This window comes from Thalassophryne amazonica, chromosome 6, assembly GCF_902500255.1.
Source record: "Thalassophryne amazonica chromosome 6, fThaAma1.1, whole genome shotgun sequence".
Lineage (NCBI taxonomy): Eukaryota > Metazoa > Chordata > Actinopteri > Batrachoidiformes > Batrachoididae > Thalassophryne > Thalassophryne amazonica.
In genome coordinates this window covers 112,147,418-112,166,432 of record NC_047108.1, presented here as the reverse complement: position 1 = coordinate 112,166,432, position 19,015 = coordinate 112,147,418, and the positions used below count along the sequence as shown (strand labels likewise).

Below are 19,015 nucleotides of genomic sequence, written 5' to 3'. Positions count from 1 at the left end.
GAAAGTCGTTGTTGTTTTGAAAGTAGCAAAAGTGTGATGCTTTCTTCACATTATTTGTGTCCTCTGCTGTATGATGCCTCTTTTGTTGTAGGTCTTTCCGAAGCTGTTTAATGGTGCGGTGAAGTACGATGAACTGTATGCGTGGCTCGTCTCACTGCTGGCAGCAGGTTCTCAGTTTGACACAGCGAGAAGACAGGAGAATAAGTCCATCACGCCTATCGTGAGGACATACGCACACTCACATACTCCATGTGTACGAACCATGAGCGATTTGCCAGTAATGCACAAAAAAGAAAACTCTCAGAATTATTCATTATGTATTTACACTGTCTCACGGTGTTAAATCGTCTGACACATCTCTCTGCCTCACTTGATTAAAGCTGCCGTGTCATTTTTGAAGAACAGACCAAATGTTCTGTCCATCAAATATTAATGTTTTTAACCTTTTAAACATTTATGACCTACACATAACATAAAATTACACAGGGATGACAATTTCCACGGATCCGCGGATTTCAGAGTTTTTCTGGGTTTCTGGGCCATTTCTGAGATCAGTGTAAATCCGTTAAGAAAAATATTGGGTGGGTGCTGCAGCGCGGGTCATCCGTGCGAGGTAAATCTTTCTTCATATGCGTGGGAACCATAATAGCGCAGCCAAAACTGCAAGCTAAAATGCACAACTTTATTGGTTACTTTTTCTACAACAGTGAACTTTCAGCCAATCAGAATCTCTGTAAATGTGAAGTCACTGAAAACATTTGGATGCAGACATTTTGAGTTTCTGCATGTTTGGTCTGTCGAGCTGCCCCTGGGCCCCGCTGGGGGTCTACAGTGGCCCTTGGGCCCCCGCTGATTTTCAGAGTGTTTTTTCTCTTTGCCCATTTCGCATCCCTGATTACATGAAATATAACAGAAATATGAACTTTGCATCCTATTTAAGTTAAATTGCCTTATGTTCTCTTTTACAGTAGATTATGAAACATTGCAAATCTTGAATAACTTTAATTTATTCTGTCCATTAATGTGTGAAGGGCCCATCATATAGAGCAAATGGCTCTTTCCTTCAGGCACTGAGGAGCTATTACACACAAACCACTCTTTTAAAATATAAATTTCTGTTTGTTTTTTTTGGTTTGGAGCAAAGTCCCGCCCACAGCAATGCTTGATTTGTTAGACATCACAACTTCAATCTGTCAGTGCTGAAGGCTGCTGTCACTCAGACTGACATGGAAAATGACAGCAGTGTGCAGACTGGACCTGTGTCAGCTGGATTTATTTATTTATTCAGCTTTATTTTCAGCTCCTTGCACTTTTTGTATGAAGGTCAAGTTGAAAGGTTCTGTGAATTAAACACATGCTGCAAAACATTTACAGTAGACCTTCATTGAAATAAATGTGGTCAGATCTCAGAAAGAAATAGCTGATATGTATTTATAAGACCCTTATGAATGCAGTAAAGTAAATCTGCAAGCCCAAATTTGTAATTCAGCGGAGAAATCTTGATTTAAAAATGACAAATTTGCAGCTAAAATTTGGCCCTCAGCGAAAACTGTTTGTACATCCGGGTCATTGCAGTGACGTCCGGCAGAAGACGGAGCGCTCCCGCCTTCAGTCCGATCCCGCACTGAAATTGATTTTATCTGTTAGTAATGTTACTGTTATACACATCCTGGTTTCAGCATCCAAACGTAAGCTGCAATGAATGCGAGATACAGGTCTGCTTGCTCAGATCAGCGGTGACATCGACAGCGGGCGACGTTCTTCCCCGACGCCTCGCTTTCTGCCTCCACTGCGCTTACTGAGTCTGCGTGCTCGATAAATGCCGAAGCGGGCCACTCACATCGCCCCCGTGTCTGCTGTGCAGCCGGCACCACGTCCCTGTCTACTGAATGGAGGTGCAGCCAACTTGGCAAAAGTCCAGAGACTACGCTTACTGTTTTGATGCAGAGCGGCTGGTGACACCTGTTGCTGCAAGGACAGACTTTCCGCAGCGCCGCACGTCTCGGTAATCGGAGCCGCAGAGCTTCGTGGCCGCTGAGAGAGGTTTATATCTTTTTAATGACTTGGATTCTTTGCGGGTCCCGCCTCCGTACCCCGCAACAGTAACACCAGAGGCGAAAGACAGTAGATTTTCAATGCGACACCACTCAATCAAACGGGCATATGAAAAAGTCCCCCAAAATAATTTTCAAGCACAAATAAAAGAAATGTGTACTCACCAAACATGCCGCAAGACAATATGAAGTTTTAAAAAAAGTAGATCCTTCCGTATAAGACAAGAAAACTGACGTAAATCCACAAATTACAGTTGGCGCGCGCAATGCATGCTGGGATAGAGTCTTTTCCCTGACGTCTCGGCAGCGTCCCGGATGTGCTGACAGTTTTGCGGAGGGCTAAATTTTAGCTGTAAATTTGTCATTTTTAAATGAAGATTTCTCTGTTAAATGACAGATCTGGGCTTGCAGATTTACTTTACTACATTCAGAAGGATCTTATATGTAAATATGAGTCGTTTTTTGGTCCAAAGATCTGACTGCATTTATTTCAATGCAGGTCTACTTTAAAGAAAGTTTTGTGTTAAGAGTGTATCATACTAAAATTTGACACCTTTTTGACACTTTTTACTGCAGGCAAACATAAGCCTCGAATTTCTGTATCGGTCTCCAAACCTTGTCGATAATCGTATCGGTCCTTAAAAATCCTTGTCGGTCAACCTCTAATTAATGACATAATTTAGTTGATAAAAGATCAGAATGAGTTGCAGCCTGCTGCTTTGTTTTTATTGGCGCGACTGTTGTATTGCACTTTTAACACGAGGACTACTTGGATGTTAGCTTCCATATCTATAGCTAGGCTAGGTCAGTGCTTACGACATCCAGGTCATACAGCTTGTACTGCGCCATAATGCACAGACTTTGGGTGTGACATAATTTTGTAGCCAGCTCTTACCATTTGTATCCAAGGTGAGCGTTATCCACAACAACCCAAAGAAATCCTCTGAGGTAAAGAGCTAGGACTCTTCAAAAGAAAAAAAAAACTGTGATCACAAATTTCTATATTAAGCATTCACATCGGTTTGTATGATCCAGTGTGTCATGATTCATCCAACTGCACCTTGTGAACTCTTACAGTAAATTACGTAGAAAAAAACCCCCCTTTGTTTATATACATCTGCCATTAATGTTCTTTCATTACAGGATTATTAATGATTCATTTTGCTAAACATAACAATATCCTGTTCAGGGTTATCTAGACACATAAAAAAATGTTATTGACAAACTCCATCATGTTCTTTTTCAACATTTCCCCCCAGTAACTGATTGCCAAGTTGTTTTTACTTCAGCATTTAAAAAAATTAAGTAAAATACATGCTGAAGTTACACAACATGCACACATCGCTATACAGACCGTTGTATGACTTTAATCATGTTATTACTAAAAATTCTGCAGTAAAACAATTAATTAGAAAACATCACAGTATTTGGGGAAACCATAATATTATGGAGTTTTCACTTAATTTCTTGTTTATTTAATTTTTAGAATGTCTGCACAGACCTTGCTTTTCCCCCATCCACCACACTATGAAACCCCTTTAGGCTGCTGTCTGTCTGTGAAGCACTTTGCACACAGTGCACTGATTTTCTGCATGTGTCACCTTACACAGGAGGCCTGCTCCCTTCAGTACTACTTTCTGGTGCTGTGGAGGATTATGGGGGTTCTACCACCCTCAAAAGCTTACATGGAGCAGTTGAAGAGTGGCTGCAGTGATCCCAGTGAGAGCGACATTCTGCACACTTTGCGGTGGTCCTCACGTCTTCGAGTTTCTACCTATGTCAATTGGATCAAGGTTTGATAACATCTTTCATCAACACTTTTTAAATTATTATTATTGTTGTTAGCAGGGGTGGTGGCCAAGTTGTTAGTACACTTGGTTGCAGTGCAACAACCTTATTTATCACTACGGCAATGTATCAACTCCTCAACTAAGACTGAACTCGAAGCTAGACTACCTGATGTCTTAGCTTCACATTTGACAAATACCCAATCAGTAGACAGTCTTGTGGATAGTTTAAACTCAGTGCTCAAAACTACACTCGACATGATTGTGCCACCTTTGTTAAAATCGCCCCCTCCCCCAAACACAGTCACCTGGGTTCAATGATTACCTGCGTGACCTCAAGCATAAGGCTAGAGGTCTAGAACGGAAATGGCATAGTTCAAAATTAGAAGTATTCCACCGTGCATGGCATGATATTATCTTAGACTATAAGTATGCATTACTGGTTACAAAGCGGACCTATTACTCTGATTTGATCAACAAAAACGAGAATAACTCAAAGTTTTTGTTCAACACGGTGGCAACACTTATTCATGGACAACCACCTGTAGTTCACTCTCATTTTACAGCGCAAGATTTCCTGGATTACTTTGAGAAGAAAATAGAAGACATTAGGTTAAACATATCCCAGCATGCCTTAACCCAGCCACTACACCCTACTATTAAGGTGGGCTCTATTACTGAGGTATTACCTAGATTTACAGAATTTGAGAGTATCTCTCTAGGCATGCTGACGAAACTCGTAACGTCAACAAAAAGCACAACCTGTCTATTTGATCCCATACCAATAAAACTGTTTAAGGACCTGTGGCCCACTCTTGGGCCGACTGTGCTGGAAATGATTAATCTTTCTTTAACTTCTGTATCTGTTCCTCAATGTTTCAAATCTGCAGCGATTAAACCATTACTTAAGACACCTAATCTTGACCCGAGTGTATTGAAAAACTATCGGCCGATATCAAATCTATCATTTTGCTCTAAAATTCTGGAAAAAGTGATGTCACAGCAGCTCGTGGACCACCTTACTGAGAATAATCTTTTTGAGCTACTGCAGTCTGCTTTTAGAAAATGTCATTCCACAGAGATAGGTCTCACTGAAGTGGTGAATGATCTGCTTGCAATGGATTTGGACACCACTATGGTTCTTGTGCTGTTAGATCGCAGTGCTGGATTTGATACCGTGGATCATCATATTCTACTTTATAGGCTGGAAAATCATTTTGGGATTATTGGGAGTGCCCTTGCATGGTTGATGTCATATTTCACCAGTCGGTCTCACTGTGTTTTGTACAGTAACACTACCTCTAACCTTAGTGACATGAAATTTGGGGTTCCACAGGGGTCCGTCTTAGGCCTGCTGCTTTTCTCCCTTTATATAGCACCCATTGGGCACATATTGCTGCGTTTTGGGATTACCTTTCACTGCTATGCTGATGATACTCAGTTATATATGCCGATAACTGCAGGTAATCTCATTCACATAAAATCCTTAGAACGTTGCCTTGCATCAGTGAGAAGTTGGATGTCTAGAAACTTCCTACTTTTAAACTCTGATAAGACTAAAATGATGGTTCTTGGTCCGGTGAGACATCGGCATCAATTTGACCAGTTAACGCTTAGCCTAGGCTCGTGTGTCATACATCACACTAACAAAGTGAGGAACCTTGGGGTAATTTTTGATCCTACATTGTCCTTGGACCTCCACATTAGAAATATTACAAGGACTGCTTTCTTCCACCTGCAAAATATAGCGAAGATTCATCCCATCCTGTCTATGGCCAGTGCTGAGACCCTGATCCATGCGTTCATCTCTTCGAGATTGAACTGTTGCAATGTTCTATTTTCTGGTTTACCGGAGTCCAGCATTAGGGCTCTCCAATTGTTTCAGAATGCTGCACCCAGACTTTTGACACGAAACAGAAAGTTCTACCACATTACACCCATTTTGGCATCCCTTCACTGGCTTCCTGTCCCAGTGAGATCATATTTTAAGGTTCTGCTGCTAGTGTATAAAATTGTTCACGGATTAGCACCTCCCTGCCTAGCTGACCTAATTAAACCTTACGTACTGGCCAGGGGCTTTGTGTTCTCAGGGTGCATGACTACTTTGTCTCCCTAGGGTGAATAAGAAGTCTGCAGATCATAGAGCTTTCTCTTGTCATGTCCCTGTTCTGTGGAATGATCTCCTTGCATCAATAAAACAGTTATTCTGTGGAGACTTTCAAGTCCAGACTTAAGATGCATTTATTTTCCCTTTCGTATGGCTAGTATACTGGCATAGTATGTTACTATGCTTTTTACTCTTTTAATTAATTTTATTAGGAAACAGAGCATGCCACGGCCTCAACTTTATCTAAATTCTGGGTCTTTTAGTGAAGCTTAGGGCTAGTGGCCAGCGATCACCTTAGTATTTCCTGTTTTTCTTGTTTAATGCTGACAAATTATACTGTATTTCTTGTCTCTCTGATGCTTGATTGTTTTTGGGTTTTTTTCCTCTCTGTTTAAGGTGCGGCTCCATCCAGAGATGGGTGTGGTAATTGTGCTAGAGACCCTCCTGTGCACCAACAGCATTTCCTGTATATTCATTTAGTGAATTGTTCTGTAAGTTGTGTCTGTAGCATGGCCCAAGCAGAGGGTCACCCCTTTGAGACTGGTCTGCTTGAGGTTTCTTCCTCAGAGGGAGTTTTTCCTTACCACTGCTGCTGTGGGGGTTAGTAAGGTTAGACCTTACTTGTGTGAAGTGCCCTGAGGCAACTCTGTTGTGATTTGTCGCTATATAAATGAAAATAAATTGAAATTGAAAATAACTGTTGAGATTTTTGCAAAATGTGGTTTTCTTCTTTGATGCATGAATGTTCTTATTGTCACTTGCAGGAGTACCTGGTTAAGCAAGGAATGAAAGCAGACCAAGCAGCCTGTCTGGTGGAGATGACTGCTGCTAAGTGCAGCACTGTGAAATATGATGTGGAGCTTGCGGAAGAGTACATTGCCAGACAGGTGACTGAAAATTTATGATTTGCAGCGAGGTATTAATTCACCCACATAAGGGTTGCAGCTTAAAGTTTTTATGAATGGATTCTATTGCAGATCTCAACTTTCTCTGGTGTCGACCCGAGCACCATCCTTCCACTGAATCAGCTGCCCTCGCTGCAAGCCATCTATACACTAGATGCAGTCATCTCTAAAGTGCAAGTTTCTCTAGATGAGCATTTGTCAAAGGTTGCAATTGAGACTGATGCACTTAAGTCATCAGAGATCACCAAGAACCTGCTGCCTGCTACTTTGCAACTCATTGACATCTATACTGCCTTCACAAGGTGAGAGATTACGGCTCATCCGACTGCAAGATGTACTGAAACAACAGGATTTTCAGTTATACACAGAAACTGAAAAGTCATGCTAAGAAATTAAATTTAAACATGCAGAGAAAGAAAGCTGTTTTCTAATCGAATTAATAACCTGATTAGAGTGTGACACGGGAGTAGATTTTCACTCCTGTCCCATCCCGCTCCCACAGAAAAATTCCTGTCCCATCCCATTTGCAGGCCAGAGTAAAAAAAAAAAAAAATCCCCTCCCACTCCCATGCCGCTCCCATTCAGAATGACTCCCGCTCCTGTACCGCTCCCATTTTTTTCCTTCTTTTAGTTTTTTGGCAATACACTGAACTTGATTTGATCTTCTCCCCATTCGTTTTAGATTGCTTTGTGTTCTGCAGTTTTATTTCAGAAGATATCGTAACAGGAGCAGTTGATCTGTGGTAATATAGGGAGGCACTTATTGCCTAAATCCAAATTAAAAAAACTTCACTAAAAGACACAAAACATAAATAATACATGGCCTGTGGGGGGGGGGGGGGGGGGTACGTAATGATCCTGATATTTACTTTGACTTCTATTTCTGTAACTGCAGATTATATGAAACCAACATATTTCATGTTTTGTGTGGTCAGCTTTATTATTTATTTATTTTCTGTTAATATATATCCATTCCTACATTTAAGACCTACAGCATTTTCTAAGAAAACAAAGGTTGGGACAGGGCAGTTCATTCTAAATGTAAGAATTAATTAATTTTTACAGCCAGTTTTCTTGAGAAATGTCAGAGGATGAATACATGAACATTTCCAACTCACTGAATATTTCTTAGACTTCATTTATATCAATCATTCAGAAATACACGTGTGGTAAAGTGTGGTACTTTATGGTAAATCTGTGTCAGGTAAGCAGTTCTCAAAAACTAACTGTCCATGCTGGAAGAAGACAAGTCAAATCAAATCAATTTTATTTGTATAGCGCCAAATCACAACAAACAGTTGCCCAAAGGCGCCTTATATTGTAAGGCAAGGCCATACAATAATTACGGAAAAACCCCAACGGTCAAAACGACCCCCTGTGAGCAAGCACTTGGCAACAGTGGGAAGGAAAAACTCCCTTTTAACAGGAAGAAACCTCCAGCAGAACCAGGCTCAGGGAGGGGCAGTCTTCTGCTGGGACTGGTTGGGGCTGAGGGAGAGAACCAGGAAAAAGACATGCTGTGGAGGGGAGCAGAGATCAATCACTAATGATTAAATGCAGAGTGGTGCATACAGAGCAAAAAGAGAAAGAGACACTCAGTGCATCATGGGAACCCCCCAGCAGTCTAAATCTATAGCAGCATAACTAAGGGATGGCTCAGGGTCACCTGATCCAGCCCTAACTATAAGCTTTAGCAAAAAGGAAAGTTTTAAGCCTAATCTTAAAAGTAGAGAGGGTGTCTGTCTCCCTGATCTGAATTGGGAGCTGGTTCCACAGGAGAAGGAGCCTGAAAGCTGAAGGCTCTGCCTCCCATTCTACTCTTACAAACCCTAGGAACTGCAAGTAAGCCTGCAGTCTGAGAGCGAAGCGCTCTATTGGGGTGATATGGTAATATGAGGTCCCTAAGATAAGATGGGACCTGATTATTCAAAACCTTATAAGTAAGAAGAAGAATTTTAAATTCTATTGTAGAATTAACAGGAAGCCAATGAAGAGAGGCCAATATGGGTGAGATATGCTCTCTCCTTCTAGTCCCTGTCAGCACTCTAGCTGCAGCATTTTGAATTAACTGAAGGCTTTTCAGGGAACTTTTAGGACAACCTGATAATAATGAATTACAATAGTCCAGCCTAGAGGAAATAAATGCATGAATTAGTTTTTCAGCATCACTCTGAGACAAGACCTTTCTAACTTTAGAGATATTGCGCAAATGCAAAAAAGCAGTCCTACATATTTGTTTAATATGCGCATTGAATGACATATCCTGATCAAAAATGACTCCAAGATTTCTCACAGTATTACTAGAGGTCGAGGTAATGCCATCCAGAGTAAGGATCTGGTTAGACACCATGTTTCTAAGATTTGTGGGGCCAAGTACAATAACTTCAGTTTTATCTGAGTTTAAAAGCAGGAAATTAGAGGTCATCCATGTCTTTATGTCTGTAAGACAATCCTGCAGTTTAGCTAATTGGTGTGTGTCCTCTGGCTTCATGGATAGATAAAGCTGGTTATCATCTGCGTAACAATGAAAATTTAAGCAATGCCATCTAATAATACTGCCTAAGGGAAACATGTATAAAGTGAATAAAATTGGTCCTAGCACAGAACCTTGTGGAACTCCATAATTAACCTTAGTCTGTGAAGAAGATTCCCCATTTACATGAACAAATTGTAATCTATTAGATAAATATGATTCAAACCACCGCAGCGCAGTGCCTTTAATACCTGTGGCATTCTCTAATCTCTGTAATAAAATTTTATGGTCAACAGTATCAAAAGCAGCACTGAGGTCTAACAGAACAAGCACAGAGATGAGTCCACTGTCTGAGGCCATAAGATCATTTGTAACCTTCACTAATGCTGTTTCTGTACTATGATGAATTCTAAAACCTGACTGAAACTCTTCAAATAGACCATTCCTCTGCAGATGATCAGTTAGCTGTTTTACAACTACCCTTTCAAGATTTTTTGAGAGAAAAGGAAGGTTGGAGATTGGCCTATAATTAGCTAAAATAGCTGGGTCAAGTGATGGCTTTTTAAGTAATGGTTTAATTACTGCCACCTTAAAAGCCTGTGTACATAGCCAACTAATAAAGATAGATTGATCATATTTAAGATTGAAGCATTAATTAATGGTAGGGCTTCCTTGAGCAGCCTGGTAGGAATGGGGTCTAATAGACATGTTGATGGTTTGGAGGAAGTAACTAATGAAAATAACTCAGACAGAACAATCGGAGAGAAAGAGTCTAACCAAATACCGGCATCACTGAAAGCAGCCAAAGATAACGATACGTCTTTGGGATGGTTATGAGTAATTTTTTCTCTAATAGTTAAAATTTTATTAGCAAAGAAAGTCATGAAGTCATTACTAGTTAAAGTTAAAGGAATACTCGGCTCAATAGAGCTCTGACTCTTTGTCAGCCTGGCTACAGTGCTGAAAAGAAACCTGAGGTTGTTCTTATTTTCTTCAATTAGTGATGAGTAGTAAGATGTCCTAGCTTTACGGAGGGCTTTTTTATAGAGCAACAGACTCTTTTTCCAGGCTAAGTGAAGATCTTCTAAATTAGTGAGACGCCGTTTCCTCTCCAACTTACGGGTTATCTGCTTTAAGCTGCGAGTTTGTGAGTTATACCACAGAGTCAGGCACTTCTGATTTAAAGCTCTCTTTTTCAGAGGAGCTACAGCATCCAAGGTTGTCTTCAATGAGGATGTAAAACTATTGACGAGATACTCTATCTCACAGAGTTTAGGTAGCTACTCTGCACTGTGTTGGTATATGGCATTAGAGAACATAAAGAAGGAATCCTATCCTTAAACCTAGTTACAGCGCTTTCTGAAAGACTTCTAGTGTAATGAAACTTATTCCCCACTGCTGGGTAGTCCATCAGAGTAAATGTAAATGTTATTAAGAAATGATCAGACAGAAGGCAGTTTTCAGGGAATACTGTTAAGTCTTCAATTTCCATACCATAAGTCAGAACAAGATCTAAGATATGATTAAAGTGGTGGGTGGACTCATTTACATTTTGAGCAAAGCCAATTGAGTCTAATAATAGATTAAATGCAGTGTTGAGGCTGTCATTCTCAGCATCTGTGTGGATATTAAAATCGCCCACTATAATTATCTTATCTGAGCTAAGCACTAAGTCAGACAAAAGGTCTGAAAATTCACAGAGAAACTCACAGTAACGACCAGGTGGACGATAGATAATAACAAATAAAACTGGTTTTTGGGACTTCCAATTTGGATGGACAAGACTAAGAGTCAAGCTTTCAAATGAATTAAAGCTCTGTCTGGGTTTTTGATTAATTAATAAGCTGGAATGGAAGATTGCTGCTAATCCTCCACCTCGGCCCGTGCTACAAGCATTCTGGCAGTTAGTGTGACTCAGGGGTGTTGACTCATTTAAACTAACATATTCATCCTGCTGTAACCAGGTTTCTGTAAGGCAGAATAAATCAATATGTTGATCAATTATTATATCATTTACTAACAGGGACTTAGAAGAGAGAGACCTAATGTTTAATAGACCACATTTAACTGTTTTAGTCAGTGGTGCAGTTGAAGGTGCTATATTATTTTTTCTTTTGAATTTTATGCTTAAATAGATTTTTACTGGTTATTGGTGGTCTGGGAGCAGGCACCGTCTCTACGGGGATGGGGTAATGAGGGGATGGCAGGGGGAGAGAAGCTGCAGAGAGGTGTGTAAGACTACAACTCTGCTTCCTGGTCCCAACCCTGGATAGTCACGGTTTGGAGGATTTAAGAAAATTGGCCAGATTTCTAGAAATGAGAGCTGCTCCATCCAAAGTGGGATGCCGTCTCTCCTAACAAGACCAGGTTTTCCCCAGAAGCTTTGCCAATTATCTATGAAGCCCACCTCATTTTTTGGACACCACTCAGACAGCCAGCAATTCAGGGAGAACATGCGGCTAAACATGTCACTCCCGGTCCAATTGGGGAGGGGCCCAGAGAAAACTACAGAGTCCGACATTGTTTTTGCAAAGTTACACACCGATTCAATGTTAATTTTAGTGACCTCCGATTGGCGTAACCGGGTGTCATTACTGCCGACGTGAATTACAATCTTACCAAATTTACGCTTAGCCTTAGCCAGCAGTTTCAAATTTCCTTCAGTGTCGGCTGCTCTGGCCCCCGGAAGACAATTGACTATGGTTGCTGGTGTCGCTAACTTCACATTTCTCAAAACAGTCGCCAATGACCAGAGTTTGATCCTCAACGGGTGTGTCGTCGAGTGGGGAAAAACCGTTAGAAATGTGAGAACGGGTTGGTGGTGTACACGGGGCTTCTGTTTAGAACTACGCTTCTTCCTCACAGTCACCCAGTCGGCCTGCTTTCCCGGCTGCTCGGGATCTGCTGGAAGGGAACTAACGGCGGCTAAGCTACCTTGGTCCGCACCGACTACAGGGGCCTGGCTAGATGTAGAATTTTCCACGGTGCGGAGCCGAGTCTCCAATTCGCCCAGCCTGGCCTCCAAAGCTACGAATAAGCTACACTTATTACAAGTACCATTACTGCTAAAGGAGGCCGAGGAATAACTAAACATTTCACACCCAGAGCAGAAAAGTGCGGGAGAGACAGGAGAAGCCGCCATGCTAAATCAGCTAAGAGCTAGTAGCTGCGCTAAGCTAGCGGATTCCTAAAAACACACAAAGTGAATAATGTGTAAATAATTTGGAGGTGATTCAGCAGAGGGAGTGCTTTAGTTAAGGCACATGAAGATTACACTGTGAAACAAATCGTTATCTAGTTAACTAGATCAATCTAACTGCGCAGATTAAACAACTAACAGATACAGCAAAACAACGCTGTGCTCTGGAACAGGAAGTGATACAATACCGCAGTGAGAGCCAACCACCAGTCGGTGGTTGGCTCTCTGTGGCAGTCAAACACAAGTGAGGGAAGCCACCAAGACACAACTCTGGAAGAACATCTGGCTGATTTGTGGTTGTTTCTGTTGCATTTCTGAAATTACAGAACTGCTATAAAGAAAAGTGTTAACATTTTGTTTTTTCAAACTTTGTAGAACAAATGCAAATACCAAACTCTTATAAAGAAGGAAAAAATATACAAACGTGCAGGAAAAACTGAACAATGCAGACTGATTGGACTCATGATTTTGAAAATAATAAGAGGTAACTTACTTTGAAATAAATGAAACGCAGAGCTGCAGCCTAATAACTTTGAAAAATAACAAAAAATCAGCAGCTTGTCTTTTTATTCTGACTAGAGTTCATTTCCTCTTTTTTTTTTCTCCTCAGTCATGTTTTGTGCTTGAACATTAAACAACTACATTGTCATCTAAAATAAATATCTTGGGAAAATAATAGCCTGTTAAAGTTCAGAGTTCTCAGCTGCTTTATGTGATTTCTGCCTCTGAACATCACTACAGAGTTTCTTCACATCAAGTTTTTTTTAAACACGTATGTGTGATTTTTATAACGTTCATTCCTATGTTCTCATTTTTTTAAAGAAATTCTGACCATTTATTTCATCTCATAATTTTAGTATAACTGTCACCGACGCACACACGGTGTGAACAGGATTTACCTTCTGAACAGTCCAGGGTGTAATAAAGGCAGCGCCACAGTTTTGTTTCTTTTTAACGTGTTGCTTCATTCTGTGCTCAGCGTGCTCTCTCCATGCACAGAGTAAAGCCGCTGATACCCCTCCCCCGACTCCTCCTCGCAGCCAGCCAACAAACACACACAGACAGCTGCAGGGATCGAACCCAGTCCTAATTTTAGATGGCTTTAAGCAAAGCTGCCCGCTATTTTTACGCCGTCTTTTTCGAAAGTTAATCGCCAAAATGACGACAGGACTGCTCGCTGCCTAAAAACTTGGTTCCCGCTCCCTTCCACTCCTGCTAACTCTTAATCCTGTACCGTCCCAGTCACGTGATTAACAGTGGGAATCCTCCCATGGGAATCCCGTGACCCGTGAGATTTGCGAAAAAATGTCAGCCTCTAAACCTGATCTCTTCAGGTCTTACCTGCTGATGAACATCCCTGAGGAAGGGGAGAACAAACTGACTGATGCTAAGCTCCAAGGTTATGCAGCAGTTCTGTCCATTGGTTCCACACGCTGCAAAGCCAACACTCTAGGTATGTAGAAAAATACTTTTAAGAGGTACACACCACATTTACATCACTCACTGTTAAAACTGTTATGTATGTTTTTCTGCAGGCCACAGTATAATGCAGAACTTGCCATCAACTGTACAGACAACATGTGAGACTTGGAACGGCATCCACACCAATGAATTTCCCAATGTTGGCTCATGGGTATGTCGATAAACTTTTTGGAGTTACTGTTTGTTTAGGTCCAGTCTTTATGCTTAATGAAAGTCACCTTGTAAATTATGTTGTTGGTGGGTTGCTGTTTTAAAATCACACGAATCCACTCAGATGAGCTCCACTAAAATGTTGGTGGGTGTGTTGTAACCAACCACTCAATTGACAGTATTGTTCTACAGTAATGCTTGAAAAAACTTGACTTCAATAAAGCACATTATGCCAGCATTAATCAGGCAAATAATTTGGTTTGTTTCCCTTTCAGAGAAATGCATTTGCGAATGACACCATTCCATCAGAGAGCTATATCGGAGCGATCCAAGCAGCTCACCTGGGCACGCTAAGCTGCCAGTCGCTGCCTCTGGCTTCTTCCCTTAAGCACATTCTTCTTTCTTTGGTTCGTCTTACTGGTGACCTCATTGTGTAAGTTGTTGAACATGATAAGAGATTTACAGACATGAAGCAAATGTGGTTGCATATTAATATAGCTCTGTGTGTGTGTGTGTGTGTGTGTGTGTGTGTGTGTGTGTGTGTGTGTGTGTGTGTGTGTGTGTGTGTGTGTGTGTGTGTGTGTGTGTGTGTGTGTGTGTGTGTGTGTGTGTGTGTGTGTGTGTCTCAGCACAGAAGAGCTGAATCCCATTCAGGTTGTTCGGACTCTGCTGCCTCTGCTTCTGGAGAGCAGCACAGAAAGTGTGGCTGAGATTAGCAGCACCTCTCTGGAGCGCATCCTTGGACCCTCAGAGTCTGAGGCCTTCCTGTCTTGCTTCTATGAGCGTTTGGTGACTGGATGTTATAACATCATTGCCAATCACTCAGACCCCAACAGGTATGATGGATAATATGATGATTTCACGTATAGACCTAAATAAATAAATGGAGTGCCTTTATATTGTGCTTTTCCATCTGCGTCAGACGCTCAAAGCGTTTTACAAATAAATACCTGAATACAAATAAAGACCTGAATCAGATCAGTACAGTTTAACTTTTTAAAGATTGCTTTTGTACTGCAGGTGTTGAGTATTGTTTCATCTCATTTTTAGTGGTTTGGATGAGCCCATCCTTGAGGAATGCCTTCAGTATCTTGAAAAACAACTTGAGAGCAGTCACGTCCGCAAGGCCATGGAGGATTTCTTTTCAGTCAGGTAATTGCTCAGTTACAGTCATTACACGTTAATAAATTTGTTAATAACACGTTAATAAAGCTGCCTTTGTTCACGCCTCTTTTTTTCTCCTCCCTACACTTTAGTGGTGAGCTTGTCCAAATCATGATGGCGACAGCAAATGAAAACCTCTCTGCCAAGTTCTGCAACAGAGTTTTGAAATTCTTCACCAAACTTTTCCAGCTCAGTAAGTCTGCAGCTATTGAAGAGGAGTCCAGTTAATTATCAGTGACTTACATTTTTGGATGTTTGTTTGCTTTGCTGAGTAATATAATGTGGTGATGCTGTCCCCAGCTGAGAAGAGTCCAAACCCCAGCTTGTTGTGTTTGTGTGGCTCGCTGGCCCAGCTGGCCTGTGTTGAGCCGCCTCGCCTGCAGTCCTGGCTGACACGCATGACGGCCACGGCTCCTAAGGATTCAGAGCAGCTGGACATAGTGCAAGAAAACCGGCAGCTCTTGCAACTTCTCACCACTCATATTGTGCGTGACAATAGCCAGGTGGGCGAAGGAGTGTGCACAGTCCTCCTGAGCACGCTCATCCCCATGGCAACAGACATGCTGACCAATGGCGACGGGACTGGCTTTCCTGAGCTAATGATCATTATGGCTACACTTGCCAGCGCTGGACAAGGGGCCGGACACTTACAGCTGCACCGGGCAGCTATTGACTGGCTGACTAGGTGGTAAGAAATGACTGCCAGCATTTAAGCAACACAGTTTCAAATAAATCAGGGCAGCGGAAAACATTTTAGCACCCGGTCTGAAGCTTTAGTTTAATCAGATAATATTCTTTGTAATAAGACGCTACAAATGGAACTGAATAATTAGCATTTAAACTGTAATCGTTACTGATTTATATGCTAATTATCCACTTAATAGCTACTTTTCTCACTTTTTTTAATGTAGCAAGAAGTATTTGACACAGAAGAATGTTGTGGAAAAAGTGAGCGCAAACCTGTCTCAAGGAAAGGTGAGTTTTTTTTTCATCAGGATATTGATTTTTTTTTTTTTTTGAGCATTATCAATAGAGTCTGTATCTGTGTTTAACTCAGATTTGTATAAAAGTTGCAATTAAAGCAAACTTTTTTTAACCAGTGGTCAAACTGCACTTGCATGCATAATATCCTGTTCTGTAGACGCATCATGCCCGAGCACCTGCTGACTTTTAAACTCTAGACACAAACTGATATCCTCTGCCAGATGTTAAATGTCTGTTCTTGGTAAATGGTTTGGATGTGCAGGAGTGAAGTAATTCCTCTGCAACTGTTCTTGAATTGCAGCACGCCAGCATGCTCGAATGCTCGTGCCACATCATCTCATACCTGGCAGATGTAACGAACGCTTTGAGACAGAGCAGCGGCCAAGGCGTCTCAGCCGTGCTGATGGATGGAGAAGAGAAAGCCATGGAGGTGGACTCGGACTGGGTGGAGGAACTTGCAGTGGAGGAAGATGATTCCCAGGCTGAGGACTCTGTGAGGATCTCTTCCTTGTTTCTGTCTCTCTCAGATGGCACCATTTACGATATGATAAACTTTACTGTCCCCAAAGGAAAATTTGTCTTGGACTTCAAGTGCTCTGCAAAAATTTCTGTTTCAAAAATCAATAAATACAACATAACAGTACACTGCTTGCATGCCTATGTAAAATTCATCAGCATATTGCACATTTCCCATAATTTACAATTAAAACAGCACAATAAAACAGATAAAAACCAGATTAAAACAGATAATAAAAGTACACACCTTACTTGTACACATGCACATTTGCACACACAACTGTGTGTGTGTGTGTGTGTATGTATGTATGTATATGTGTGTGTGTGTGTATGTATGTATGTATATGTGTGTGTGTGTGTATGTATGTATGTATATGTGTGTGTGTGTGTATGTATGTATGTATATGTGTGTGTGTGTATGTATGTATGTATATGTGTGTGTGTATGTATGTATGTGTATATATATATATATATATATATAAATATAAATCCCAAAATCCCTGCTGCAGTGTGTGCAAACCTGGTGAAAAACTACAGGAAACGTTTAACATCTGTAGTTGCAAGCAAAGGCTACAGTACCAAATATTAACATTGATTTTCACAGGTGTTCAAATACTTATTTGCAGCAGTAACACATAAATAAATTATAAAAAAAAATCACACATTATGATTTCCAGTTTTTTTTTTTTTTTTTTTTTTTTTTTTTAAGATTATGTCTCACAGTGGACATGCACCTAAGATGAAAATTTCAGACCCCTCCATGATTTCTAAGTGGGAGAACTCGCAGGGTGTTCAAATACTTATTTTCCTCACTGTATGTATGTGTGTGTGTGTGTGTGTATATATATATATATATATATATATATATATATATATATATATATATATATATATATAATTTAAGGGTATAACGGTACATGTATTTGTATTGAACCGTTTCGGTACAGGACGTTTGTTTCGGTACAGGGCTGCATCACAGGGCTGCATCACAGGTGAGTTCACTTTGCATGTGTTTACATTCACAGTGTTGCCAACTTAGTGGCTTTCTTGATAAATCTAGCAACTTTCCAAACCCTCTTCATGACTTATTTTCTCAAAAGTGACTAGCGACAAATCTAACAACTTTTCGTGGCGTTAGTGGAGACTTTTCTGATGTTTGGCAACTGAAAGTGAAAGTCTCTGTCAAGGAGCGGTAGCGGTTCTCTCCCTCCTCTGCAGCGCTGCCTGCAGCAGCCTGCAAGCACTGAGCGGAGGGATATTTACAATCCTCCTCACTCGGACTCACTTAGCCTACTCGTTTGCTGCGCTGTGATTAAATAGTCCCCAGACTTTGAGAAGCCCTGGCCTTGAGAAGTTATTTTATTTTAATAAGTGATGGCCAATTTTAATGGCACAATAAATAAACAAACCAAGAATCGAGTTTATTTGTGGTTCTAAATGTTTTTAAGGTGGTTTTACTCACTTTTTTTTGCCTCTCCCACGTTTTTGTTTTCAAAACTTTATGTAAAAATATATATTAAACATTAAATGAACAGTTAATAGAAAGAGATGGAAATTAAAATAAATTGTACAAAAGTAAAGGGATTCTTTAACATTAATTCTCTTAAAAAAAAAAAAAAAAAAACCCTTAGAGTGTGACAGTTTTGGACAAGTTCATTTTTCTGGCAAAAAATAGGAAGGTTGAATAAAATTGAACAGGGCTTCATGCTGGAACCCTTGTGCTGCTCTTTACTTGTGGAAAGGTTTTGTTAAAAGCTATTTAAAAGGAATGTATGTTTTATATACTCAACAAAAATATAAACGCAACACTTTTGGTTTTGCTCCCATTTTGTATGAGATGAACTCAAAGATCTAAAACTTTTTCCACATACACAATATCACCATTTCCCTCAAATATTGTTCACAAACCAGTCTAAATCTGTGATAGTGAGCACTTCTCCTTTGCTGAGATAATCCATCCCACCTCACAGGTGTGCCATACCAAGATGCTGATTAGACACCATGATTAGTGCACAGGTGTGCCTTAGACTGCCCACAATAAAAGGCCACTCTGAAAGGTGCAGTTTTATCACACAGCACAATGCCACAGATGTCGCAAGATTTGAGGGAGCGTGCAATTGGCATGCTGACAGCAGGAATGTCAACCAGAGCTGTTGCTCGTGTACTGAATGTTCATTTCTCTACCATAAGCCGT

General features: G+C 40.7%; 1 protein-coding gene and 1 long non-coding RNA gene across 2 annotated transcripts in view; one reads left to right on the top strand and one right to left on the bottom strand.

Annotated features, from left to right (window-relative positions):
• The window catches only part of ubr4 (ubiquitin protein ligase E3 component n-recognin 4), a 181,892-nt gene that overhangs the window by 76,777 nt on the left and 86,100 nt on the right, over positions 1-19,015 (top strand). The window contains 13 exon segments of the mRNA XM_034173148.1: positions 92-220; positions 3,665-3,847; positions 6,713-6,835; positions 6,926-7,155; positions 13,860-13,978; positions 14,061-14,158; positions 14,433-14,590; positions 14,787-14,993; positions 15,208-15,309; positions 15,414-15,514; positions 15,622-16,009; positions 16,233-16,296; positions 16,607-16,798. Coding sequence (XP_034029039.1) covers positions 92-220; positions 3,665-3,847; positions 6,713-6,835; positions 6,926-7,155; positions 13,860-13,978; positions 14,061-14,158; positions 14,433-14,590; positions 14,787-14,993; positions 15,208-15,309; positions 15,414-15,514; positions 15,622-16,009; positions 16,233-16,296; positions 16,607-16,798 — 2,094 coding nt within the window.
• LOC117512924 lies at positions 120-13,590 on the bottom strand. Its single transcript, XR_004561420.1, has 3 exons — positions 13,579-13,590; positions 6,533-6,537; positions 120-237 (listed from the first exon to the last, which is right to left on the bottom strand). It is a non-coding gene; the product is annotated as an uncharacterized LOC117512924 (long non-coding RNA).